The sequence below is a fragment of the Aethalodelphis obliquidens genome, unplaced genomic scaffold (genome assembly GCF_003676395.1).
Source record: "Aethalodelphis obliquidens isolate GAN/ISIS:26980383/991018 unplaced genomic scaffold, ASM367639v1 scaffold10, whole genome shotgun sequence".
Classification (NCBI taxonomy): Eukaryota; Metazoa; Chordata; class Mammalia; order Artiodactyla; family Delphinidae; genus Aethalodelphis; species Aethalodelphis obliquidens.
Window position 1 is genome coordinate 34,130,257 of NW_020837954.1, and position 26,459 is coordinate 34,156,715.

At 34.7% G+C, this 26,459-nt stretch overlaps 1 protein-coding gene across 1 annotated transcript in view; it reads right to left on the bottom strand.

Annotated features, from left to right (window-relative positions):
- The window catches only part of CUNH14orf39 (chromosome unknown C14orf39 homolog), a 52,674-nt gene extending 26,520 nt beyond the window's left edge, over positions 1–26,154 (bottom strand). Inside the window, exons 1-7 of the mRNA XM_027111414.1 lie at positions 26,106–26,154; positions 25,952–26,008; positions 24,829–24,955; positions 21,012–21,101; positions 2,867–3,054; positions 2,732–2,774; positions 922–1,042 (exon numbers count right to left, since the gene is read on the bottom strand). Of these exons, the coding sequence (XP_026967215.1) occupies positions 922–1,042; positions 2,732–2,774; positions 2,867–3,054; positions 21,012–21,101; positions 24,829–24,955; positions 25,952–26,008; positions 26,106–26,154 (675 nt within the window). The remainder of the gene's footprint in view (positions 1–921; positions 1,043–2,731; positions 2,775–2,866; positions 3,055–21,011; positions 21,102–24,828; positions 24,956–25,951; positions 26,009–26,105) is intronic.
- Between the last annotated feature and the right edge of the window lie 305 nt (positions 26,155–26,459).

Here is a 26,459-nt window from a genome sequence, read left to right on the forward strand (position 1 = left end):
CAAAACAAAATAATTACCTGCAAAGCATTAAGGATAAACATATGGTTTATCCTAACTAATGAATATGATTTTTTCTACATAATCACAAGACATATTTTTGGTAGTATTAGCAATCTTTTAGTGAAAAGAGTCAAAATTAACAATAAATCATACTCCTTTTTTCTTACAACTCCATTAGCAAACCTATTAGATTTCAATGAACTTTCATCTTCTTTTTTAAAAAGGACAGTCAGAAGCAAAGTAGACATTGATTACCTACATAGAGATGTAGTTACCATATATTTTAAAGAAAGTAGCATCCACTTTCTTCTCATTACTAAAATGATATTAATACTACTTGGAACCTCATGCCTATGAATGATAAATATACCATCTTTACACAGTTTTCAGAAAATTTAGAAAATCAGCTATTCAACTTTTTTTCAAGATTTGGAAGTGACTTTGATGGGTTCTCATATCCATCAATGAAAGCCACATTTCAATACAATACTAAAAATGTATTCATGAAGATATCATGCACCATCAATCTTAAAGGCTAAACTAGCTTTATAAAGATTATAGTCATAAATTTTCTAGATTAAGTCTTTTAAATTATTTACTGCCTTGTTCTCTTTTTTGACAACACTGTTGTAAGCTCTGCTAATGCCTTTAAATACCTATTATTAAGCTCCATCTTGTTCCTTCCTATCTTCTTTCCTTAGCACCCAAAGAAAGTTAAACTATTTCCCAAAACTCAGAGCTGAATACACTCAATACCTAAAACACATTTTGGCTTCAATGGTAATCTGAGGCAAATAAATTATTATAAGCTTTTCTCCATATCGAGGCTCTTTAGAAACAGCTCTTCTTAGACATTCATCTAACACACCATTACACTTATACATTAACACATATATTAGAAACATATAACAAAATTAATACCTGGTTTAAATAATTAATTTCTATTTCCACATCATTTACTTCTTTCTTCAATTCATATGATCTTTTGGAAAATTTGTTGGCATGTTTAAGAGTATCTTGTGTCTTACATCTCAAATTAACCCTTTTATGTTAAGGAACTATGTTATACAAGTAACTTTCACACTTACATACACTATATAAAAATAATTAGTATTATGTAACATTATTTGTATATGTACCATATAAGCAATATTAATAACAATATCTGAAAATAGCTGTAAGACTAGTACAAACATTTGGCAAACTGACAAAGACAATTTATTGTTCATCTATGTTATATATTTAGCTTAAAAATAACATTTCTTCAAAAATATGTGTCAGGATTTTTTCTTTCAGTTAAATATTTCCACAGGGTGGTTTTTTTACTTTTGGTTTTTACCCAACTTTATCATGTCATTTGGCATGATGAACATAATCAATTCAGGTCCAAACTTAACATCTTGTGTTTCTATAATTTATTTGTTCCAAAGTTAACATTAAAAATCCACTCAATTTTCCTTTTCTTGCTGTTTAAGGTCCATCAGTGCACCCTGCAGAACTCAAAAGAGAGCTGCATCTTCTATCTGAACTTTCTGCTTGAACTGGATTTATACCCAATTTCAAGTAGAGAATTTCTCAGCTGTTAATAGACACCCTGCATGGTTATTAGCTACTACCATTTCCTAAGTTACTCTACAATCCATTTAGGAGAATTTAAAAATGAATAAAACAGTGTCAATGAACAAGAATTCCAGAGAAAATCTTTATCAGACCTTTCCTATTTCGCTAAAACTTATGATTTATATGCTAGCACATGAAATTTCAGATGAACATTATTTATAATGCTATGCTGTTATCAAAAGTATCAATTTAAAATTTCAGATATAGACATTTAAATCCTAATCTTCAATTCTCCCTACCTCCATCACCTCTTCATGTCATGTAATCTTATGTCTCATCCGTTTCTACATCCAACTCCCTAAACCCCTGCTGTGCCTTATGCATCTACCAACCTCTGCCTCTTCCTAAACACAGAAGGGCAGCAAATGAACAACTAAGTACAGAATAAGCTAAAACCCAAACATGGAGAGAGCAAGCAGCAAAGGAGTTAAAAGGATGATTTGGGATGAAGTAGAATGAAGCAAGGTAGAATGCAGGGATAAAGAAGACTTAGTACAAACAGTGGAGTTATAATCTGATAGGAAAGCATATGAAGGATTGTGGAGGTTGGAAGAGGATTAAAGTTCCAAGTTCATCATCAGGGAAGGTCTCCTTGACAAACAGATGAGACTTAGACCAATTAAGAATTACTTAAGCATCTAATACAATGTCACTGTATTACTTGTTTACATGTCTGTTTCCTCTACTAAACTGTGAGCTCCTTATAAGAAAGTTCTGTATCTTCTTGAGTATTGCCTGGCACAAAGTAGGTACCCAATGAATTGTGACTCACCTCCTTACCATCTTCCATCTTAACAAGTAATAATCAATTGATTTAATTGGAACTCTTTGGTAAGACAGAGCAGATGACTTTTTCATTGGTTTGGGTGATAAGATATGCCACTTAAAGACAGATACATATACCACTTATTGGCATTAAAATTTCTTGCTTCTGATGACATGCACATGTATGAAAACTAATCCCAAATGATCTTTAAAGTAATCTCTAAATTTTTTAATTAAACAAAATACCAAATCAATGTGATTCTCACAAGGAAATGCAATAACAATTAAAATACAGAAATAATACTTATCCAATAAAAATTCTAAGTAGAAATACTACTGTGGATACATATGTAATGTCCAACTGGTAAGTGATGGAAAGGGAGCAGGCACTGAAAAACAAAGTCATATTTTAGACTAATTTATTATATTTTTATTACAAAAGTAATGTTATTAAAACAGTATGTAACAAAACCATTAATACCTAAAAATTCCATAAAAATAGTTTCATTCATTTTTAGTTGTTCAGTACATGCCAACACTCTGTTTTGAATTTCTTCATGTTCTCTTTTCTTCTCATAATATTCATGTGAAAGAGGTGTTTCTGAGTATTTTTGTTGGTATTGCTTTAAAACATCTTTATACTGACATATATAACTGTGGTACATTTTTCTGTTAAAATTAAAAGAAATGATGTCAATATAACAAAAGTATATCTAAAATCACTTGTTAAAGTCTACTAAATTAAGCATAACAGACAAGTTAAAAATCTACTTATTCTGCTTCCCTCAATACTGTCTGTCCTTCAAATTTTTTTCTTAACTCTATTACACTTTTCAATTCTCTACTCTTTTTCTCCACTACCTGAGTTACTCACTCCTTAATCATTTTCAATTAAACTTCCACTTCCACCAGTTTAATGAAACTACCCTTCCCAAGGTTATCAATGATCTAATTTGTCCACCTTAGTGATCTCTTTTCACTTTTCATCCTAAATGACACTGCAGAACCTGGTTCTTTTGATGACTTCTTGAATCTCTATCCTCCCTGAGTTCTGAATCTCTATTCTTCCCAGTTCAGCTACCTCTATAACTATGCTATTAAATCTCTTCAGTTTTCTAAGCTAAAGTTATCATGTTCTAGGTGATAGAACTCTGGGGTCACAAACATTCTTGTATACTCCAGAACTATTTTATAAGAAAATTTCAGCACTGTTTGGAGGAACTCCTTCAAGTACAACTAAGGTAGAGGTGCCTGGTCATCTATTTCGGAACCAGTCTTGAATGAGATGGTCAATTCTTGCAAAAGGATATTAACTCTTCCTTCTCGTTTGAATTTTGCTTGATCTACAATAGGGGTCAGTTACTATGATCAATGGGCCACATCTAATCTGCCACCTGTTTTTGTACAGCCTATGAGCTAAGAACAATTTTTACATTTTTAAATGATTAAAAAAACAAAAGAATAATAATGTTTCATGGCATATTAAAATTATATGAAAATCAAACTGTAATGTCCATAAATAAAGTTTTATTAGAACACAGTCAATCACTTATGTACTGCCTAAAGTTGCTCTTGTACCACAGTATCAGACTTGAGTAGCTGTGACAAAGACTGTATATTCCCACAAAGCCTGGAACGTTTACTATATGGCCCTTTACAAAAAAAAGTTTGTCAGTCCTCATCTACAACACTGAACATGTTCAATCCAGGTTCATTGCAAAAAACATATTCTTGGGAGGAGAAAAAGATGGCAGAGTAGAGGGACGTGGAGCTTACCTCCTCCACAAACACATCAAAACTACATCTACAAGTGGAACAATTCTCACAGAATACCTACTGAAAACTTGCAGAAGATCTCACACAACCAAAGCTACAAGAAAAATTCCCATGTAACCACTGCTCCTGCAGAAGGGCTGAAATCTGAGCCAATTACCTGCACTTCCGCTTTGGCATGGGGGTGAGGCTCGGGCAAGTTCTTGTGCAGGCAGATTTGCAAGCACACGTGCATGCCTAAAGGACCTCTGAGCTCATTATGAGCACTTCAGCAGTGGATGTGGCCCCTTGAGGGCAGCGCTAACAACAGATTTCTTTGTGGGCGTGCACACCAAGTAGCAGGTGGCATCACAGAGTTGCATGTCCCAGTGGACAGCTCCTATGGAAGAACACGCAGTGGCTCCTTTCTCAGAGGGAGAGCTCCCAGTCCCACCTACCTCACATCACAGCTTAGAACCGGATCTGGGGGCTTCTATTCCAACAACTGGGGAGCAGACCCTGACCCTGACAGGGCTGTGACAACCACCAGAGCAAAGAGGAGGCCCCACCGAACATCCAGTGCAGGCTCTGGTCACCACAACACCAAACACATCCCCTATCAAGGAGACAAGGGCCAGCACAACCTGAGGAAAGTCTTGGCAAGCATCCATACCACAAACAGCCCTCGCACCGAAAATACTGCACTCACACAGTCTACACAAGGGTCACTCCCACATAAAAACAAACCTTCAAGACCACAGTAGATAACTGTTTCTCCAAAATTCATAGAGTTGGAGAAATATAAGTAAAATGAAAAAAGCAGAGGAACTACTCTGAATTAAAAGAACCAGAGAAATTCCCTGAAAGAACAATGAAACAGACCTCTCCAATCTACCAGACGCTGAGTTCAAAACGGAGGTAATAAAAATGTTGAAGGAACTACGAAAGACTATCAATAGAAATGCAGATCACTGTAACAAGGAATTAGAAACTATAAAAAGAAGCCAATCGAAATTAGACAACTCAATTTCCAAAATGAAAACTGAGCAAAAGGCATAAATAGTAAACTAAATAATGCAGAATAAGAAGTGATCTGGAAGACAGAATAACTGAAATCACCCAAGCAAAACAGCAGACAGAAAGACAAATGAAAAAATGAAACAAAGCAACATACGAGATCTATGGAATAATAAGAGCAAGCCAATCTACACATAATAGGAATCCCAGGAAAAAAAGAAGAGAAAGGGGGATCAAAAATGTTTTCAAAGAGATTATGGCTGAAAACTTCCCAAACCTAAAGAAGGAAACAGCAATACAGGTACAGGAAGCACAGAGGTTCCCAAACAAGATGAACCCAAACAGTCCAAATCCAAGACATATCATAATTAAAATGGCAAAAGTGAAAGATAAAGAGAGGATTCTAAAGGCAGCAAAAGAAAAAACAAAGAGTCAGTTACAAGGGAACCCCCATAAGGCTACCAGCTAATTTCTCTAAAGAAACTTTGCAGGCCATAAAGGAGGGGCAAGATATATCCAAAGTCCTGAAGAACAACAACCTGCAACCTAGGATACTCTACCCGGCCAGACTGTCATTTAGAATAGAAGGCGAGATAAACAATTTCTCAGACAAGCAAAAACTAAAAGAAGACAGCAATACTAAATCTATCCTAAAAGAAATATTGAGAGATCTTCTCTAAATAGAAAAGAAGCAGGAATCAATAAAAAAGGTAAACTCACGATAGGAAAGGCAAATATATAAAAGGATTGAATATGACTTAAATAAGCCAGTACATGGATTAAAAAACAATCAAAAAAATTCTGTGAAAGCAATTATAAATACAATGAAGAGCAAAAAGATAAACATGAAGATGTAAAACAGGACATTAAAATCACAAAATGTGGGGGAGGGGAGTAAGAAAATGCAAATCTTTTAGAATGTGTTTGAGCTTATATGACTATGATTCTAAAGGAAGTAGATACAGTTATGAGATAACATACTTGAAAACCAGGATAATCACAAATCAAAAACATAAAATAGATTCACAAAAAACAAAAATAAAGGAACTCAAGCATAATACAAACCACAAACGGAAAAACAGAAAGGGGAGAAAGGAACAAAGATGTGCAAAATAAACCAGAAAACAAGGTTTAAAATGGCAATAAATACATACTATCAGTAATTACTTTATATATAAATGGACTAAATGCACCAATCAAATACATAGAGTGGCAGGTTAGATAATAAAACAAGAATCTACAATATGCTGCCTACAAGAGACCCACTTCTGGGTGAAAGACACATATAGATTGAAAGTGAGGGGATGGAAAAAGATATTTCATGCAAAAGGAAATGACAAGAAAGTGGGGGTAGCAATACTCACATCAGACAAAATAGACTTTAAAACGAAGGCCACAAAGAAAGACAATGAAGGTCAACATATAATAAGATGATCAATACAAGAAGAGGATATCAGACTCATTAACACATATGCACCCAATACAGGAGGACCAAAATACATAAAACAAATATCAAGAGACAAAAAGGGAGAAATTGATGGGAATACAACAATAGTAGGAGAGTTTAACACCCTACTGACATCAATTGACAGATCTTCCAGACAGAAAATCAATAAGGCAACAGAGGTCCTAAATGACACAATAGAACAGACTTAATTGATATCTACAGGATATTACATCCAAAAAAAAACCAAAATACACATTCTTTTCAAGAGCACATGGAACATTCCCTAGGATAGACCACATACCAGGACACAAAACAAGCCTCAACAAATTTAAGAGGACAGAAATTATTTCAAGCAACTTTTCTGAGTGCAACGGTATGAAACTAGATATCAACCACAGAAAGAGAAATGAGAAAAAAATGATTACATGGAGACTAAACAACATGCCACTAAAAAACCAAGGGTCAGTGATGAAATCAAAGAGGAAATTTAAAAATACCTCGAAACAAACGACAATGAAAACACAACCATACAACATCTATGGGATGCAGAAAAAGCAGTTCTAAGAGAGAAGTTCATAGTAATACAGGCCTTCTTCCAAAAACAAGAAAAATCTTTTTTTTTTTTTTTTTTTGCGGTACACGGGCCTCCCACTGCTGCGGCCTCTCCCGTTGCGGAGCACAGGCTCCGGACGCGCAGGCTCAGCAGCCATGGCTCACGGGCCCAGCCGCTCCGCAGCATGTGGGATCCCCCCGGACCGGGTCACAAACCCGTGTCCTCTGCATCGGCAGGCAGACCCTCAACCACTGCGCCACCAGGGAAGCCCCAAGAAAAATCTTAAATAAACAACCTAACCTACCACCTAAAAGAATTAGAAAAAAAAAACAACAAATAAAACCTAAATTCAGCAGAAGGAAGGAAATAATAAAGACCAGAGAGGAAATAAATAAATGGAGATTTAAAAAAGAAAAAAATCAATAAAACCAAGAGATAGTTGAAAGGATAAATGAAATTGACAAGCCTCTAGCCAAGCTCACCAAGAAGAAAAGAGACAGGATACAAATAAATAAGAAATGGAAGAGGAGAAATAACCAATATTGTTACGGGGATGAACAAATCTGACTACATGTTGGATCTGTTTCTCTTACTTTAACCTTTGTTTCCTGCTGCTTTTGTTCACTAAAAGGTTACTGTCTATACATAATGGTCTGCTTCAGGGAACCTGCCCCTCTGCCTGAATGTTAAACCAAAGTGCCTTTGTTCAGGGAAACATCCTGACCCTGTCCACCTATGAATGGCTGCAAGAAAGAAGAAATTAATACATCCCCTTCCCTAGGCTGGCTATTCCAGGAGATATCTGCAAGACTTATGGCCTTTTTACTTTACTTCCTCACCTCTGTCCCCTCTCTGTTCTATAGAAGAAACTGGCATCCAGACCCCAATAAGATGGTTCTTCTAAGACACTAGTCTGCCATCTTCTTGGTCTGCTGGCTTTCCGAATAAAGTCACTATTCCTTGCCTCAACACCTCTTCTCCCGATTTACTGGCCTGCCATGTGGCAAGCAGAGTGAGCTTGGACTCAGTAACAACACCATAGAAATACAAAAAATTACTAAGAAAATATTGTGAACAGTTATATGCCAACAAATTTGACAACCTAGAAGAAATGGACAAGTTGCTAGAAACATACAGCCTGCCAAAACTGAATCAAGAAGAAACAGATAAGTTGAACAGACTGATCACTAGAAGTGAAATAGAATCTGTAATAAAAAAGGCTCCCTGCAAACAAAAGTCCAGGACTGGATGGCTTCACTGGGTTATTCTACCAAACATACAAAGAACTTATATCTATCCTTCTCAAACTCTTCCAAAAGACTGAATAGGAGAGAACACTCCCAAAGTCATTCTATGAAGTCACCATCACCCTGATACCAAAACCAGAAAAAGACACTACCAAAAAAGAAAATTACAGGCCAATATCTTTGATGAATGTAGACGCAAAAATCCTCAACAAAATATTAGCAAACCAAGTCCAACAACACATAAAAAGGGCCATACACCATAATCAAATTGGATTCATCCCAGAGTCACAAGGATGGTTCAACAAACACAAATCAATCAATGTGATACACCACAACAACAAAAGAAAATACAAAAACCACATGATCATCTCAACAGAGGCAGAAAAAGCATTTGATAAAATTCAACATTCATGATAAAAACTCTCACCAAAGTGGGTATAAAGGGAACATAACATAATAAAAGCCATCTATGACAAATCCACACCTTACATGATACTAAATGGTGGAAAGCTGAAAGTCTTCCTGCTAAGTGCTGGAATACGACAAGGATGCCCACTCTCATCACTTTAATTCAACATACTATTGGAAGTCCTAGGCACAGCAATCAGGCAAGAAAAAGAAATGAAAGGCATCCAGATTAGAAGGGAAGAGGTAAAATTGTCATTATATGCAGATAACATGATACTCTACAGAAAACCCTTAAGACTCCAAACAGAAACTACCAGAACTGATAAACGAATTCAGCAAGGTATCAGGATACAAGATTAATATACAGAAATCTGTTGCACTTCTTTACACTAACAATGAAGTATCAGAAAGAGAAAGTAAAAAAGCAATCCTGTTTAAAATCACATTGCATCAAAAAAAAAAAAAAAACTAGGAATAAACCTAACCAAGGAAGTGAAAGATTTATATGCTGAGAACTATAAAACACTGATGAAGGAAACTGAAGATGATTCAAAGAAATGAAAAGATATCCCATGGTCTTGGGTTGGAAGAATTAATATAGTGAAAATTGCCATACTACCCAAACAAATCTACAGATTTAATGCAATCCCTATCAAATTACCCATGACATTTTTCACAGAACTAGAACAAATAATTCTAAAATTTATATGGAACCACAAAAGACCCAGAATTGCCAAAGCAATCCTGAGGGAAAAGAACAAAGCTGGGGGCATAACCCTTCTAGACTTCAGGCAATATTACAAAGCTACAGTAATCAAAACAGGGTGGTACTGGCACAAAAACAGACATATAGAGATGGAACAGAATAGAGGACCCAGAAATAAACCCCCACACCTATGGCCAATTAATCTTCGACCAAGGAGGCAAGAATATACAATAAAGACAGTCTCTTCAGCAAGTGGTGTTGGGAAAGCTGGACAGACTCATGTAAATCAATGAAGTCAGAACACTCCCTCATACCACACACAAAAATAAATTCAAAATGGCTTAAAGACTTAAATATAAAACATGACACCATAAAACTCCTAGAAGAGAACATAGGTAAAACATTCTCTGACATAAATCGTACCAATGTTTCCTTGGGTCAGTCTCTCAAGGCAAAATAAAAGCAAAAATAAACAAATGGGACCTAATCAAACTTAACAGCTTTCACACAGTAAAGGAAACCATAAACAAAACAAAAAGACAACCCACGGACTGGGAGAAGATATTTGCAAAGAATGCAGCTGACAGGGGCTTAATTTCCAAAACATACAAAGAGCTCATACAACTCAATATCAGAGAAACAAACAATCCAATCAAAAAACGGGCAGAAGACTAAATAGACATTTCTCGAAAGAAGACATACAGATGGCCAACAGACACATGAAAAGATGCTCAACACTGCTAATTATTAGAGAAATACAAAGCAAAACTACAAGGAGGTATCACCTCACAGTCTACAAATAATAAATGCTGGATAGGGTATGGAGAAAAGGGTACCCTCCTACACTGTTGGTGGGAATGTAAATTAGTGCAGCCACTATGGAAAACAATATGGAGGTTCCTTAAAAAACTAAAAATGGAGTTACCACTACTGGGCGTATATCTGTAAAAGATGAAAACTCTAATTTGAAAAGATACATGCACTCCAATGATCATAGCAGCACTGTTTACAATAGGCAAGATATAGAAGCAATCTAAGTGTCCATCAACAGATGAATGGATAAAGAAGACGTGGCATATATATATAATAGAATATTACTCTGACATAAAAAACAATGAAATAATGCCTTTTGCGGCAATAGGGATGGACCTAGAGATTATCATGCTAAGTGAAGTAAGTCAGACAGAGAAAGACAAATACCATATGATATCACTTATATGTGGAATCTAAAAAAAAAAAATAGTACAAATAAATTTATTTACAAAACAGAAACAGACTCATAGACATAGAAAGCAAACTTATGGTTACCAAAGAGGGGGAGGAATAAATAAGAAGTATGGGATTAACAGATATGCACTACCATATATAAAACAGATAAACAACAAGGCTTTACTGTATAGCACAGAGAACTGTATTCAATATCTTATAATAACCTATAATGGAAAACAATCGGAAAATGTGTATATGTATATATAAATATATGTATTTATATATATAAAACTGATCACTTTGCTGTACACTGAAACTAACACAATATTGTAAATATTGTAAATCAACCATACTTCAATTTAAAAAAAGAAAATATATTCTTGGATCCTTTTTTTACCCAGTTATTAACAAATACATACTTTCAAAAAATAACATTCATAGAAAATTTTCTAAAAATATATAGTCCTTATATTCCTCAAAAGTTTATAAATTTTCTAAATCAAGCCATACTATATGGGGGAATTTCTTAAAAGATACTTCAATGATTATCTTGCCTTAGCAGATGAGAAAAGAAGTATTCATAAACTGCTTGTATAGTAAGAAGAAAAGGATAACAGCCTTCTACTGGTCAGCAGGTCTGAATCTTAAGAATGTTTTAATTTCTTAATATTACTAAACTCTGTCCCCTTATGCAAAATAAAGTAGTTTAGCCTAAAACAAGTTTCTTCCTATTCTTCTAAATGCATATTTGCTAATTAAGCCTTCACTTTTTGGGAAAATAGTCCAAAAGGAGGGAAATACCTATAAGAAAACTGAGTCTGGGACACCAGTTTCAGATGAGATTAGCACACCCCATCTACCCTGTTCAGACTGCATATTCACGGCAATTCTTCTAATATACTCCATACAAGAACCTTGCCACCCCAAGCCATGATTCAAGAAGAGCCATTACTATCTCATCTCAGCAATGCTAGTCTTCGTGAATGCCTGGGACAGGGATGGGAGATTAGGAGAAATAAGTAGCTGGTGCCTCTACTTCCTTCATTACCCATGATACCAACAAATGGACTCTTTTCCTCTTATAAATAATAGTATTGAGTCATCAAGTCAATCAACCTATGTGGCTGGTTTAAGAAAGAAAGGGATAGCTGTTTTCACTTCCATACCTCTGGCTAGCTAAGAGAAGTCATCACAACAAACACTATCAGAGAGGTACTTATTGGACTGGTTTGCTTTAGTCCCTCATAGAATCATTTTAAATAATATTTTATAGCTATAGCTTGCACTGAGAGATGTTATAAAAAGCAGTAATACATATTGTGTTTATTTGAGGGAGGCCACTGAAGATACTGACTACCATATCGCACAATTTCCCCTTTATGAGAATCCAGGGAACAAATTTCTCTCAAGTCTGAGTACTAGGGAAAAAACCTCTGCTTATCCTAAGCAACTGAACTGTTTTTTTGTTTTTTTGTTTGTTTGTTTTTGCGGTACGCAGGCCTCTCACTGTTGTGGCCTCTCCCGCTGCGGAGCACAGGCTCCAGATGTGCAGGCTCAGCGGCCATGGCTCACAGGCCCAGCCGCTCCGTGGCATGTGGGATCTTCCCGGACCGGGGCACGAACCCGTGTCCCCTGCATCAGCAGGCGGACTCTCAACCACTGCGCCACCAGGGAAGCCCTGAACTGTTTTTTAAACGAATATTCTGAATTCCAAATTGATCACACTTCCACAATGCTTTGACTACTATTAGGAATTTCAAAGCCTAATTTTGCCTATATCTAACAAATGTGTAAGACCATATCGTATGAATTTCTATCCAGATCAAAGGCTTCATCTTCCTATATTACCCTAACTTCCCTATAGCCTCAATTTGTATGTCTAACTTTATTTTAACACTATGGTATTATTTATATAAATCATTTCAAATTCTTTTTGAATTGAAGTGGGGCCTATAAATAACGAAGTAAGTCTCCTTTGTTAATTCTACCCTCTGCCTATTTCTTGGATGATCATGTACTCCAGCTTTCTCTTCTTTTTGCTTTATACTTTCCCTGGGCAATCTCATCTATTTTCATGATTTCAAATGCCAATGAAGTCCAAATCTATACCTCAGTCCCTACCTTAAGACCCAGTTTTTAATATGAAATGTACTGCATTCTAGATTTTGTGTGGGTGTTTTTAATTAGAATATTAGAATAGGAGTGACATCGGCAAGATGGCAAAATAAAATGCCCCTTGCGCATATCACCCCCCTCAGCAATAAAAGTTTGCCATCAAACCATGGACAAAAGTGCCTTTGTGGAAGCTTTGGAATCCAGGTAGGAGACTGTGAAATCCTGGTGCAGTCCAAGACTGAGGAAAGCCATTTTGATAAAACGGACTCACATCTTGGTGGTTTAACTTGCTGACTGTGGTCCTGGCTACAGACCCAGAAAACATCTCTGTACCCCTGAGAACTCAGCTACAGGCCTATCTAGCATTGGGTCTGTAACCAGCCCCATAAACCAAGGGACCTGGGAGAAGTCACACCTACCTGTGTGTCAGGCAATAGGCATACAGACCCTGGTCCTGGCTGTGGTCTCAGAAGTAGCAGGTGAACCAGTTCCAGCCCTTCATGGCCACAGTCTGGGAATACCAGGAGATAAACCTGCCAAGCTCAGTGAGACTGTAGATTCTGAAAGGGCCCTGTAACTAGATTCCAACCTGTCCCAGCCACAGTCACTGAAGAATCCTGCTGGCACACAGACCCAGCAGGAGACACTCCTGTCTATGCCCCTAAAGATCCTAAAGCACCCTATAGTTGGTTCCAGCCCTCTCACAGCACAGTTTTTCCACAGTACTGCGGGTCCAGGGTTCAAGCAAGAGACACTCCTGTCTGCACCCCATAGATCATGAAAGGACCCATACTTGATTCTAGATCTCAAGCAGTCTAGCACTAACAGAACTTCTGGCCCAGGGACCCAAAGAGATACTGCTATATGCTCCCCTGGAGATCTTGAAAGGGCCCTATACTTGGCTCCAGCCCCTCTAGCCACAATCAGGGAGCAGTCCAGCCCTCGGAGAGAGCTGGTTGGAGACATGCCTATCTGTGCCTTGAGAACCAGGACTGTAGACCTCAGTTTTGTTTGCAGAATCTGAAACAGCCCTGAGACTCAGTTCTAGCCCCTCTCAGCCACAGTCCAGGGCCAGTCCTGACCACCCATGAATCCATTCAGTGACTAGGCATGAACTCTCCCAGGGACTTGCTGGGAGACAAACTTGTCTACACACTTGGTAATATGCCTGCTGACTAAGGACCCAACTGTGGAACCTGAATCAGACCTTTGTCCCAGTACTATTCTACTGAACAAAGTACTGGAGGAAGTCTCACCCACCCAGGGACCAGACAGGATCCATACCTGCCTGAGCCCCTGGTAACAAGCACACCAACCATGGATCCCACTACAAACTCAATGACAGCTTCAAAATCAGCTCCAACCCAGCACAACTGCAGTTCTATAGGTAACCCCATCAGCCCAGGAAACCAACAAGAGAAGGTCTTTACCTCCCAAAACCAGACTGTAAAGACTGGAAGAAGTGTTTGTTCGTTCAAGTGCACAGACACCAATGCAAGGCTAAGCATATCACAAAGAATTAGGCAAACATGACACCATCAAAAGAAAAGTAATAAATCTTCAGTAACTGACCCCAAAGAAATGGAGATCTACAGTTTGCCTTGAAAAGAATTCAAAGTAATCATCTTAAAGAAACTCAATAAAATACAAGAGAACACAGACAACTAAACGAAATCAGGAAAACAATGCATGTACAAAATGAGAAGTTTAATAAAGAAATAGAAACCATAAAATAGAACCAAACAGAAACTGTGGAGCTAAAGAACACAATAGCAGGACTGAAATATTCAATAGAGAGCATCAATAATAGACTTGATCATATAAGAGAAAGAATCGGCAAACTCAAAGACTATTCATTTGAAATTAGCTACTTAGAGGAACAAAAAGAAAAAGAATGAAAAACAGTGAAGAAAATCTACATAAATTATGGAACACTGCAAAGCAAACAAATATTTGCATCACGGAAGTCCCAGAAGGAGAAAAGAGAGACAGAAAGAGGCAGAAAGCTTATTTAAAGAAATAATAGCTGATTACTCAGCTATAAAAAAGAACAAAATAATGCCATTTGCAGCAACATGGATGGACCTAGAGATTCTCATACTGAGTCAAGTAAGTCATACAGAGAAAGACAAATATCATATGATATCACTTATATGTGGAATCTTAAAAAAGGCTACAAATGAACTTATCTACAAAACAGAAATAGAGTTACAGATGTAGAAAATAAACTTATGTTACCAGAGGTTGGGGGAGGAGAGATAAAGTGGAAGATTGGAATTGACACATACACACTACTATATATAAAACAGATAACTAGGGCTTCCCTGGGGGCACGGTGGTTAAGAATCCACCTGCATGGGGACATGGGTTCGAGCCCTGGTCCAGGAAGATCTCACATGCCACAGAGCAACTAAGCCCATGCACCACAACTACTGAGAGCGCACTCTAGAGCCCGCAAGCCACAACTGCTGAGCCCATGTGCCACAATTACTGAAGCCCACACGCCTAGAGTTTATGCTCCACAACAAGAGAAGCCACCACAATAAGAAGCCCGCACACCACAACGAAGAGTAGCCCCTGCTCGCTGCAACTAGAGAAAGCCTGTGCGCAGCAATGAAGACCCAACGCAGCCAAAGATAAACATATAAATAAATAAATTTATTTTAAAAAAAACAGATAACTAATAAGGACCTACTGTATAGCACAAGGAACTCTACTCAATACTCTGTAATGGCCTATATGGGAAAAGAATCTAAAAAAGAGTGGATATCTGTATTTGTATAACAGATTCACTTTGCTGTGTACCTGAAACTAACACAACATTGTAAATTGATTATACCCCAACAAAAATTTTTTAAAAAGAAAAGAAATAATAGCTGAAAACTTCCCAAATATTAGGAAAGAGATAGACATCTGGGTACAGGAAGCCCAAAAGACCCCAAGCAAGATCAACCCAAAGAAGATTTTTCCAAGACACATTATAATCAAAATGTTAAAATGCAAAGACAAAAAGAATTTTGAAAGCATCAAGAGAAAAATAACTCATCACTAGGGAACCCCTGTAATGTCATCAGGAGATTTCTCTGCACAAACCTTCCAGGCCAGAAGAGAATGGGATCACATATTCAAAGTACTGAAAGAAAAAACTGCCAACACCCAGCAAAACTGTCCTTTAGAAATGAAGGAAAAATAAGGACATTCCCAGACAGACAAAAGCTAAGGGAGTTCATTACCACTAAAGGAGTTCATTACTACTACCTTTTAGAAAATATTAAGGGGAGTTTTTCAAGCTGAAATAAAAGGATGCTAAGTAACAACATGAAAACATATAAAAGAATAAAACTTAATGGTAAAGGTGAATATATACTCAAATTCAGAATACCATAATACTGTAATGATAGTATGCAAATCACTTTAATCTCTAGTATGAAAGTTTAAAATATTATTAAAATTATAGCTACAATAATTTGTTAATGGATGCACAATATAAAGTATGACATCAATAGCATTAAATGTGGGGGGAGGAGAAGTAAAAGTGCAGTCTTTGTATGCAATTGAAGGTTACTTGTTATCAATAAGTCTGTTATATCTATAAGATGTTTTATGTAAGCGTCACGGTAACCACAGAGAAAAAATTTATAGTAGATACACAAAAAAGAAAGAGAAAGGAATTAAAGCATACCACTACAAAAAAAAAATCGCAAAGGAAGACAGCAAGAGAAGAAGAAAGGAACAAAGGGACTAAAAATACACTCAGAAAACAATTAATTAAATGGCAATAGTAAGTCCATACCTATCAATAATTACTTTAAATGTAAATAGACTAAATTGAAAAGACAAAGAGTGGCTGAGTGGATTAAAAAAAACAAGACCCAACAATATGCTGCCTGCAAGAAACTTACTTTAGCTTTAATGAAACACATGAGCTGAAAGTGAAGGGATAGAAAAAGATATTCCATACAAATGTAACCAAAGGAAATCAGAAGTGCTTATACTTATATCAGATAAGATAGACTTTCAGTCAAAATCAGTCACAAGAGACAAAGAAGGTCACTTCCCAAGGAATTAGAAAAAGAAGAACAATCTAACCATAAAGATAGCAGAAAGAAGGAAATAACAAAGGTTAGAGCAGAAATAAATGGACTAGAGACATGAAAGACAACAGGAAAACATCAATGAAACAAAAAGTTGCTTTTTTTAAAAAAAAAAAAGATGCTTTTTTGAAAAGATAAACAAAATTTACAAACCTTTTGCTAGACTAGCCAAGGGAAAGAGAGAGGACTCAAAGTTATAAATGAAAGAGGAGATAATATACCTGACACCAAAGAAATACAAAAGCTCTTAAGAGGCTACTATTAACAATTATAGGACAACAAATTAGATAACCTAAAAGAAATGGATAAATTTCTAGAAACATACAACCCACCAAGATTGAATTATGAAAAAAATTTAAAAATCTGAACAGGTCAATTCCTAGTAAGGAGATAGAAGCAGTAATCAAAACCCTCCGAACAGAGAAAAGCCCAGGACCAGATGGTTTCACTGGTAAACTGTACCAAACATTTAAAGAAGAATTAACATCAATCCTTCTCAAACTCTTCCCAAAAAATGGAAGAGGAGAAAACACTCTCCAATTCATTTTATGAGGCCAGCATTACCCTGATAAAAAGCCAAATAAGGACACTACAAGAAAAGAAAACTAGAAGCCAATATTCCTGATGAATATGGATGAAAAAATTCTCAAAAAAAAATACTAGCAAACAAATTCAACAGCACTCTAAAAGAATCATACACGAATACGAAATGGGATTTATCCTTGGATGCAAGGATGGTTCAATATACACAAATAATTAAACATGAAATACCACATTAATAGAGTGAAGGATAAAAATTATATGATCTCAGTAGATGCAGAAAAAGTATTTGGCAAAATCTGACACCCTTTCATGATAAAAACTTTCAATAAATTGGGTATACCTCAACATAATAAAGGCTATATATGACAAGTCCATAACTAATATCATACTCAATGGTAAATAGCTAAAAGCTTTTCCTCCAAAATCAGAAACAAGACAAAGGTGCCATTCTCACCACTCTTATTCAATATAATACTGGAAGAGCTAGCTAAAGCAATTAGGCAAGAAAAAGAAATAAAAGGCATCCAAATAGGAAAGGAAAAAGTGAAATGGTCTGTTTGTAAATAGTATATCCTTATATCAATATATAGAAAATTCTAAGACTCCACCAAAAACCTATTAGAACTAATCAACAAATTCAATAAAGTTTCAGGATACAAAATCAACATACAAAAATCAGCTGCACTTCTATACACAAACAACGAACTACCTGAAAAAAAAATAAAGAAAACAATCCCATTTACAGTAGCATCAAACACATTTAAAAACTTAGGAATAAATTTAACCAAGAAGGTGAAAGATTTGTACACTGAGAACTATAAGACACTATGAAAGAAACTGAAGAAGACATAAATATGGAAAGATATTCTGTGCTCACAGATCATAAGAATTAATACTGTTATAATATCCATACTACCCAAAGCTATCTAAAAATTCAATGCAATCTCATCAAAATTACAATGGCATTTTTCACAGAAATAGAAAAAAAATCCCAAAATTTGTATGGAACCACAAAAGGCCCCAAATAGTCAATTTCTGGAAATCTCAAAAAAAAACAAAGGTGGAAGCATCACACTTCCTCATTTCAAACTATGCTACAAAGATATAGTAATCAAAATAGCATCGGGCTTCCCTGGTGGCCCAGTGGTTGAGAGTCCGCCTGCCGATGCAGGGGACATGGGTTCGTGCCCCGGTCTGGGAAGATCACACATGCCGCGGAGCGGCTGGGCCCGTGAGCCATGGCCGCTGAGCCTGCGCATCCGGAGCCTGTGCTCCGCAGCGGGAGAGGCCACAACAGTGAGAGGCCGGCGTACCGCCAAAACAAACAAACAAACAAACAAAAAAAGCATAGTATTGGCATAAAAACAGACAGGTAAACCAATGGAACAGAATCAAGAGTCCAGAAATAAATCCATGCATATACAGTCAATCAATATTTGGAAAGGAAGCCAAAAATACTCAATGCGGAAAGGATAGTCTGCAATAAACAATGCTGGGAAAACTGGATAGCCACATGCAAAAGAATGGAACTGGACCCCTATCTTATACCACTCATAAAGATGAACTCAAAATGGATTAAAGACTTAAATTAAATGTAAGACCTGAAATCATAAAACTCCTAGGGAAAAAATCTCCTTGATGTTGGTTTTGGCAATGATTTTTGGGGATATGATACCAAAAGCACAAGCAACAAAAGCAAAAATAAACAAGTGGGACTACATCAAACTATAAAAGCTTCTGCACAGCAAAAGAATCAATCAACAAAATGAAGAGGCAGACTATAGAATGGGAGAAAATGTTTGCAAACCATATATCCAATAAGGGGTTAATATCCAAAATACATAAGGAACTCACACAACTGAATAGCAAAAAGACTAATAATCCAAGTTAAAAATGGGCAAAGGGCTGAGAGACATTTTTCCAAAGAAGACAAATAGTCAACAGGTACATGAAAAGATGCTCAATACCACCAATTATCAGAGAAATGCAAATCAAAACCACAATGAGATAGTACCTCATATGTGTAGAATGGCTATTACCGAAAGACAAAAGATAGGTGTTGGCAAGGATGTAGAGAAAAGGGAACCCTTGTATACCGGTGGTGGGAATGTAAATTGATACAGCCACCATGGAAAACAGTATGGAGGCACCTCAAAAAATTAAAAATAGAAAAGCCATATGATCCAGTAATCCCACTTCTAGTTACATATTCAAAGGAAATAAAATCACTATCCCAAAGAGATATCTGCACCATGTTCATTGAAGCATTATTCACAATGGCCAAGACATGGAAACAACCTAAGTGTCCACTGACAGATGAATAGATTTTTTGAATGTGATATATATAAAAATGGAATGTTATTTAGCCACTAAAAAAGAAGGAAATCCTGCCATTTGTGACAACACAGATGGACCTTGAGAGTGTTATGCTAACTGAATAAGTCAGACAAAGACAAATACTGTTATGATCTCACTTATATGTAAAATCTTTTAAAAAAGCTGAATTCATAGAAGCAGAGAGTATAATGGTGGTTTCCAGGGGCTGACGGGTAGAGGAAATGAAAAGATGTTGGTCAGAGAGTACAAGCTTCCAGTTAAAAGCTGAATAAGTTCTGGGGATCTAATATAACGCATGGTGAATATAATAATACTGTATTATATACTTGAAAGTTGTTAAAAGAGTAAATCTTAAATATTCTCACTACAAAAAATATAATAGAGTGATAGATGTGTTACCTAACCTTATTGTGGTAATCATTTCACAATACACACATGTATTAAATCATGTTTTACACCTCAGACTTACTGCTATGTGTCAATTATACCTCAATAAAGCTAGGGGGAAAGTAGTAAGATAAATAAATAAAAATTAAATCAACACTGCTCTTGTCCAATTATGTTAAAAATAAAAACATTTCAATTTTTTAAATTAAGTGAAATTATAATGCTATATAACGTGTTCAAAGTTCCTCACCTTGTTTCATTATATTCATTAATTACATTTACTCCCCCAAACCAGGTGATTTAACACATAATAAAATAAGCCCACACAAATATTATTGGGTTGGCCAAAAAGTTCATTCGGATTTCTCCGTAACATCTTAATTTTTGGCCAACCCAATAGTATTTCTCTGTCAGAATATAACACCCCACTAAATCAGCACTCCGAAAAACAAGTTCAATATAAATATACCCTTCAAAAGTCAACACTCCAAATTTTTCATAAGCTAATTATACAGCTAACTATTCCCCCAGATGTTTGACTATAGCAATTCAGTCATAAAAAATATTAATTGAAGCACTCTGCCTTATAACTGCTACTGATAAATAGTTTCTAAGGATATATTTAAATATATCAAAGGTTGGATAGAGCTTTATAACAAATAGGTAGGCCAACAGTGACAACCAGAGTCCAAAACACTGAATTTGCTTTAAAAATAAATAAACTAAAAAAATTTTTCAATTAATATTTTTGCAAAGAATATTTTATTAATACTAAGTTATAGAATTGATAAGCTTAAATTAATATCTGTACCTGTCTTTTTCAACAGTTTCTTGATAAACAGTAAAGTGGTCCTTCATATAGTCTTCATGTTTATGAAATATATCACATGTTGGCCTCCAGCTATGGAAAAAAAATACTGTAATTAGCATCTCAGAATGATAAACTAATTTAAGAAATAATAAAAATGAATGTAACCATTTAAAGATAAACAAATCTTTCCTTTCCTGGAAAAAACAAGCTTACATCAAGAAAAACATTCCCATCTCCGATCACCACCACTATGACCATTCATGCAATCATACATATGCTCAAATATCAATATCGATTAATTTTTACATAAAGCTTGTTTTGGAACCATGACTAGGGAAGGAACAAATGTGACATGGATGGACTGTGTATTACTATGGCATTTCTGGAATATACTCTGCAACGCTCCAACATCAGGCTTTGTTCCTCATCATACTTCTAAGATCTTAGCTAAGAAATTCTTTTGGAGTAAACATTTAAAGAGCTAGGATAAGGGATAAAGAGAGGCTTTTTTCTCCTTTGAAATTTAGAAAGTCAGGTTTTATACCCTCCTGAACTTGAAAGAAAGAAACTAGACCATAATGAATTATAAAATCAGATAGTAAGAATAAAATGAATATTCAACTTATACATTTGTTTTATTACATGACTCAAAAAATGTTGTCAGTGTGAAAAATCTAAAATTAAGTATACACCATGGCAGCTTACATTCTAAGTATTGTTCAAATATTTCCTCTAGCTCTTTTTTCTAATCTTTTTTATTTTTTCAGATTCAAGAAGTATGCATACCCATTTTGGAAGAACAGAAAAGTATACATAAGAAAATAATTATCATCTATATTCTCAACACTGAATAATAACTACTAATATTGATATTATTTTAATAAATTATTTCCAGATTTTACCATAAGTATATAGTTTAACATCTTTGAGATCATATTCACATATACAACATATCATCTTTTATCACTTACTTTTAAACTATCAATATATACATTTTCTTTGTCACTAAGAATTCATTGTAAAAGTTTTAATAAATACAACATATTACACAATTTATCTAACCATTCCAATATTGTTGGCCATTTTGGTTAGTCTAAGTTTCTCTTAAAAACTTGTACTTAAACACTTGTCTGAGTTTGCAACCATTTCCTTAGGCAATATTCCCCAAAATAGAATTATAAGGTCAAAGGTTATATATACACACATTCTGAATATTTTTTAAATTCCATAAGAAATACATGTTCACTAAAAAGATATTCACTGTAACCATTTTGATGTACATATTTCTAGACTTTTTAAATTACACATAAATACACAATTACTAAATTGAGTTTATTCTATGAATGTTGTTTTAATGTTTTGTTCAATTTGTAATATACTGTTAACACCTTTCCATGTCAATATTCACTTATATCATAAACTAATGGGCTGCCTACTGTTCATTCATATGGATATACCAAAATTCATCTAAACAATCACCTAATGTTGAACATTTGAGTTGCTTGCAATGTTTTCCTATTGTAAAAAAGTTGAAATAAATACCTTGTTGTACATCTTTGAGAAAATGCCTAATTATTTCCTTATGAAAAATTATCAGAAATGGAACCGTTTAATCAAAAGTCATGCTTATTTTTAAAGCCTTTGAAGTATACTTATATGTCATCCAAAAGGTATATACCAGTGTACATTCCTACAGTGTATGAGAGGGGTGATTTTCTTATTTCCTGGTCAACATTGGGTATTATCCTTCTTTAAATTTCTGCAAAACTTAAAGGCAAAAGAATATATAGTATTTTATTATTGCTTTAATTTGGACATCTTTGATTATTAGTAAGATTGAGCATTTGTTCACATTTATTAGACATACATTTCTTCATTTTGGTATTTACCTGTTTACCTTCTTTGCTTATTTTTCTAATGGGACTTTGGCTCTTTCTTATTAATTTCTACAAGCACTTTATATTTTAAAAATTAACCCTTCTTTAACATTTTCCTACCTTATCCTTTTGCTTTTTGTATCATTTTGAGGTGTTTTTCTTTTTAATTTGCATGTGTCATATTTATCCATTGTTTCCTATGTGGTTTCTACCTTTGATGACATACTTAGGAAGGTCTTCCTCTCTCAAAGATTATAGTCACCTATATTTTCTTCTAATACTTTCATGAATTCATATTTCACATTTAAACCTCTTAACCAGCATGCTGAAATCATGAACTAGAGGTATTCATGCATTAAAATCAACAGATCCTAAAATCAACAGATCCTACTAACTGCCCTCAGAACCCAGCAGAGAATAATCTTGTTTAAAGTAAAGTACATCTTGGACACAGTAGGTTCTGCGGGGAAACTACCAGTACTTTTCCAGCACCCTTTGCAGCTACTTGAGGGAAACCACTGGTAAAACTTAACTACCATAAACCTAAATCAAACTAAAAGAAAAAGTTCAACAATATGTAGTTTTTTCGTTGATCAGATTGCCAAAAAATTTAAACATTGATAATTTCAGTGTTAGCAAGGGTGTGAGGAATAGAAACTCTCATATATTGTTGGTGAAAGTATAAATTAGTATAATTATTTTGGGAGAGCAGTTTGGCATTACTTATCAAATATTTAAACATGCATACTCTTCAACCTGGCAATTTCACTTCCAGGAGGTCATTCTATAGCAACTGGTCTAGAAATATGGAAGGATACCTGTACATGTTGTTTATAATAGGAAATAACTGGAAATAACCTAAATGTCTATTAATAGGAGAATGGTTAAATAACTTAGGATACATCAATACTATAAAATACTATGGAGCTGTTAAAAAAAAAAGAATGAAATCCATACATAATCATTACATGTATAGTACCATTTACATTACATATTGTTAAATTTAAAAAACAAGTTGAAAAATAAGTATGGTATGATCACATTTTTTAAAAAAGGAAAGGCAGATATACAGGTAGATGTATATATAAGCATATGTAATAGTGATGTTGAATATATATTTTAAAAGGTCTGGAAGGGTACTCACTGTTAAGAGTGATCACCTGTAAGGAAGAGGACAGGGTGGGGATGGGGACTACAGGCAGGGAAAACCTTTTTACTCCATACATTTGTATAGTCTTTGAATTTTTATACTAGGCATGTGTTACTTTTATAAAATTTTAAAACCAATATAAAAAAAGTAATGAGGGAAAACCAAAAAGTTTATGAAATTTTTAAATAACAAAATATTTTAAAACAAATATGATTCTTAATATAGTACTTATTACAAAGACAGTGATCAATATAAAATTAAATACAGAAAACTAAACATTTTATTTTTGTAAGTACCTGTCCATACAATTAAGTTCCATTAACAAGTCTTTGTTTCAAAATGTTTGTCTTATAATAGATGTAACTACTAGAATCCAGAACCTGAAGCTATATTGAAAGAATTCTTAACTTACTAAATAGTTTTATTTTGAAAAGCTACTAATTTTAGGCTAGGTTCCCTTAGACAAAAATAACATCTTGAAAATTCGAAGATGGAAATTATTTCAAATTTATTTATCTAATCGGAATTTTCTATACTGAGCCTAGATTATTCAACATACTGTATTTAGACTAACTGGATCTGAATTAGATCTTACAGCTCTTCTATTTTTCTTTTGAAACTTCTGTGATCCCTTTTACAGTGGCATGTAACAAGGAAATTTAAGACTTGCTTCATCATTTTCCTAATATAAAATACTACTTTAAAGCAACAGTGTCTTCAACTATAAACTCAAAAACCTCGAATAAGAGAATCTAATGACAACTATTGAAAATTTCTTTAAAATACTCACTTACTACAGTTGTCTTCGATCTCCTTACTATGTTTACAGTAATGACCGATTTCCTCATCTGTTGTATTTATAGTTTCATGTATCTTACAAATGGTCGCTTTGTTTTCTTTAATATCTTCAAAGCATTCTGGAAATCATAAATTCAAAATAAATACAGTAGAAAAAAAGGTATGGCAACTGACCTAGAAAAGGAGAACCAGAGAATGGAGAGGAAGTGAAGCTTGAGATGGGAAGGGCTCTATACTAAAAAGCACAGGACCAGAGTCAGGCTTGCTCCTAGACCCAGAAGCTAAGAATTTGTGTTTTAGATTGAAGAGAAATAAACGTCCCCTGTCCCACATCTTTAATGTAAGAGGGCTGGATTAGTAATATCTAAGATCAATGGCATCTTATGATGCTATGAGTTCATGTAAACATTTACTCATATGATACTAACATAAGAGTTTTGTTTTTGACAAATGTGTAATTTCTATTCATCAGTTCCATGTCATTATTTAATGCACCTTCAACTCACTTATTTCTTTGTTATAGTGAGTAAACACAAGCTAAAAATAAAATGTAATTTCTTAAAAAGATTAAAATAAATTCTTAATATCCAATATCCTTTTTTGCTGCAGAAAAGATAACCAAATTCTATACCTTTCAGAACTATTAAGAAATTATTGAGTGTAGTTTCTTTTGATAGTTTTTATGTAGGATCTTAAAATACTATATTTATGTAATTTGCTTTGTCATTCCACTCATAATATTAATTTTCATAATTAGCATTCCTGAAAATGTGGCTTCCATTAATCCTGGCCACTGACTTTTGATGATTTCTAAAAATATTTTAAAATTTTCACTCAAATGTTTAAAATAACCTGTGTTACTTGAGAAAAATAACATTTTCAATTGTATTTCATTAAGGGTGATATCTACTTAAAACAAAATTCTTAAACACAAAATAATTAAACACTGAATACAGAAAATTATTGAAAACATAGGGTAAATAGCTCATTATTAGTCACTAGATAGAACCAGGGGAAAAGTTCTAATGCCAACTATAAATTACCCTAAACAAGGCAACAGCATAATACCTTACATTCCATAAAAAAAAAAATCTTTGTCATGCAAAACTACTTACTATTAATTCGTTGAATCATATCTTCTTTAGTACTTATATCTTGTTCATACTGGAAAACTAAAATAAATTACTCTTTTGTGACTTCATTTTATTGTTAAAATGTCCAATGATAATACAAATAGTTATCTACTTTTTATTTCCATTTTATACCTACCAAATTCTAGCAAAAGTCTGTCCAAACTGACAAATAGGCTGTCATTCATCTTGGATACTTTGCTAAAAAAAAATAATAATAAGGAAGGGTTTTCTAAAAACAACCTTTTGACATAGCATTATTACATAAAAATGTGGGTGGGGCACGAAGTGGGGAGGGAAGAGACACCTTCATCCCGGTACTGGGCAGAGCTCTAGCAGGTATTTAATAAATGAGTGTCGTTATATATATTAAAATAAATGTATACAGTTATCTATAATAAAATAAATTGAATGTCGTTGCATGACTGAAACTTCATAATTGTTTATACATGGTCGTGCCATAAGTTATTGGATATTCTGGAGTCCACGGACA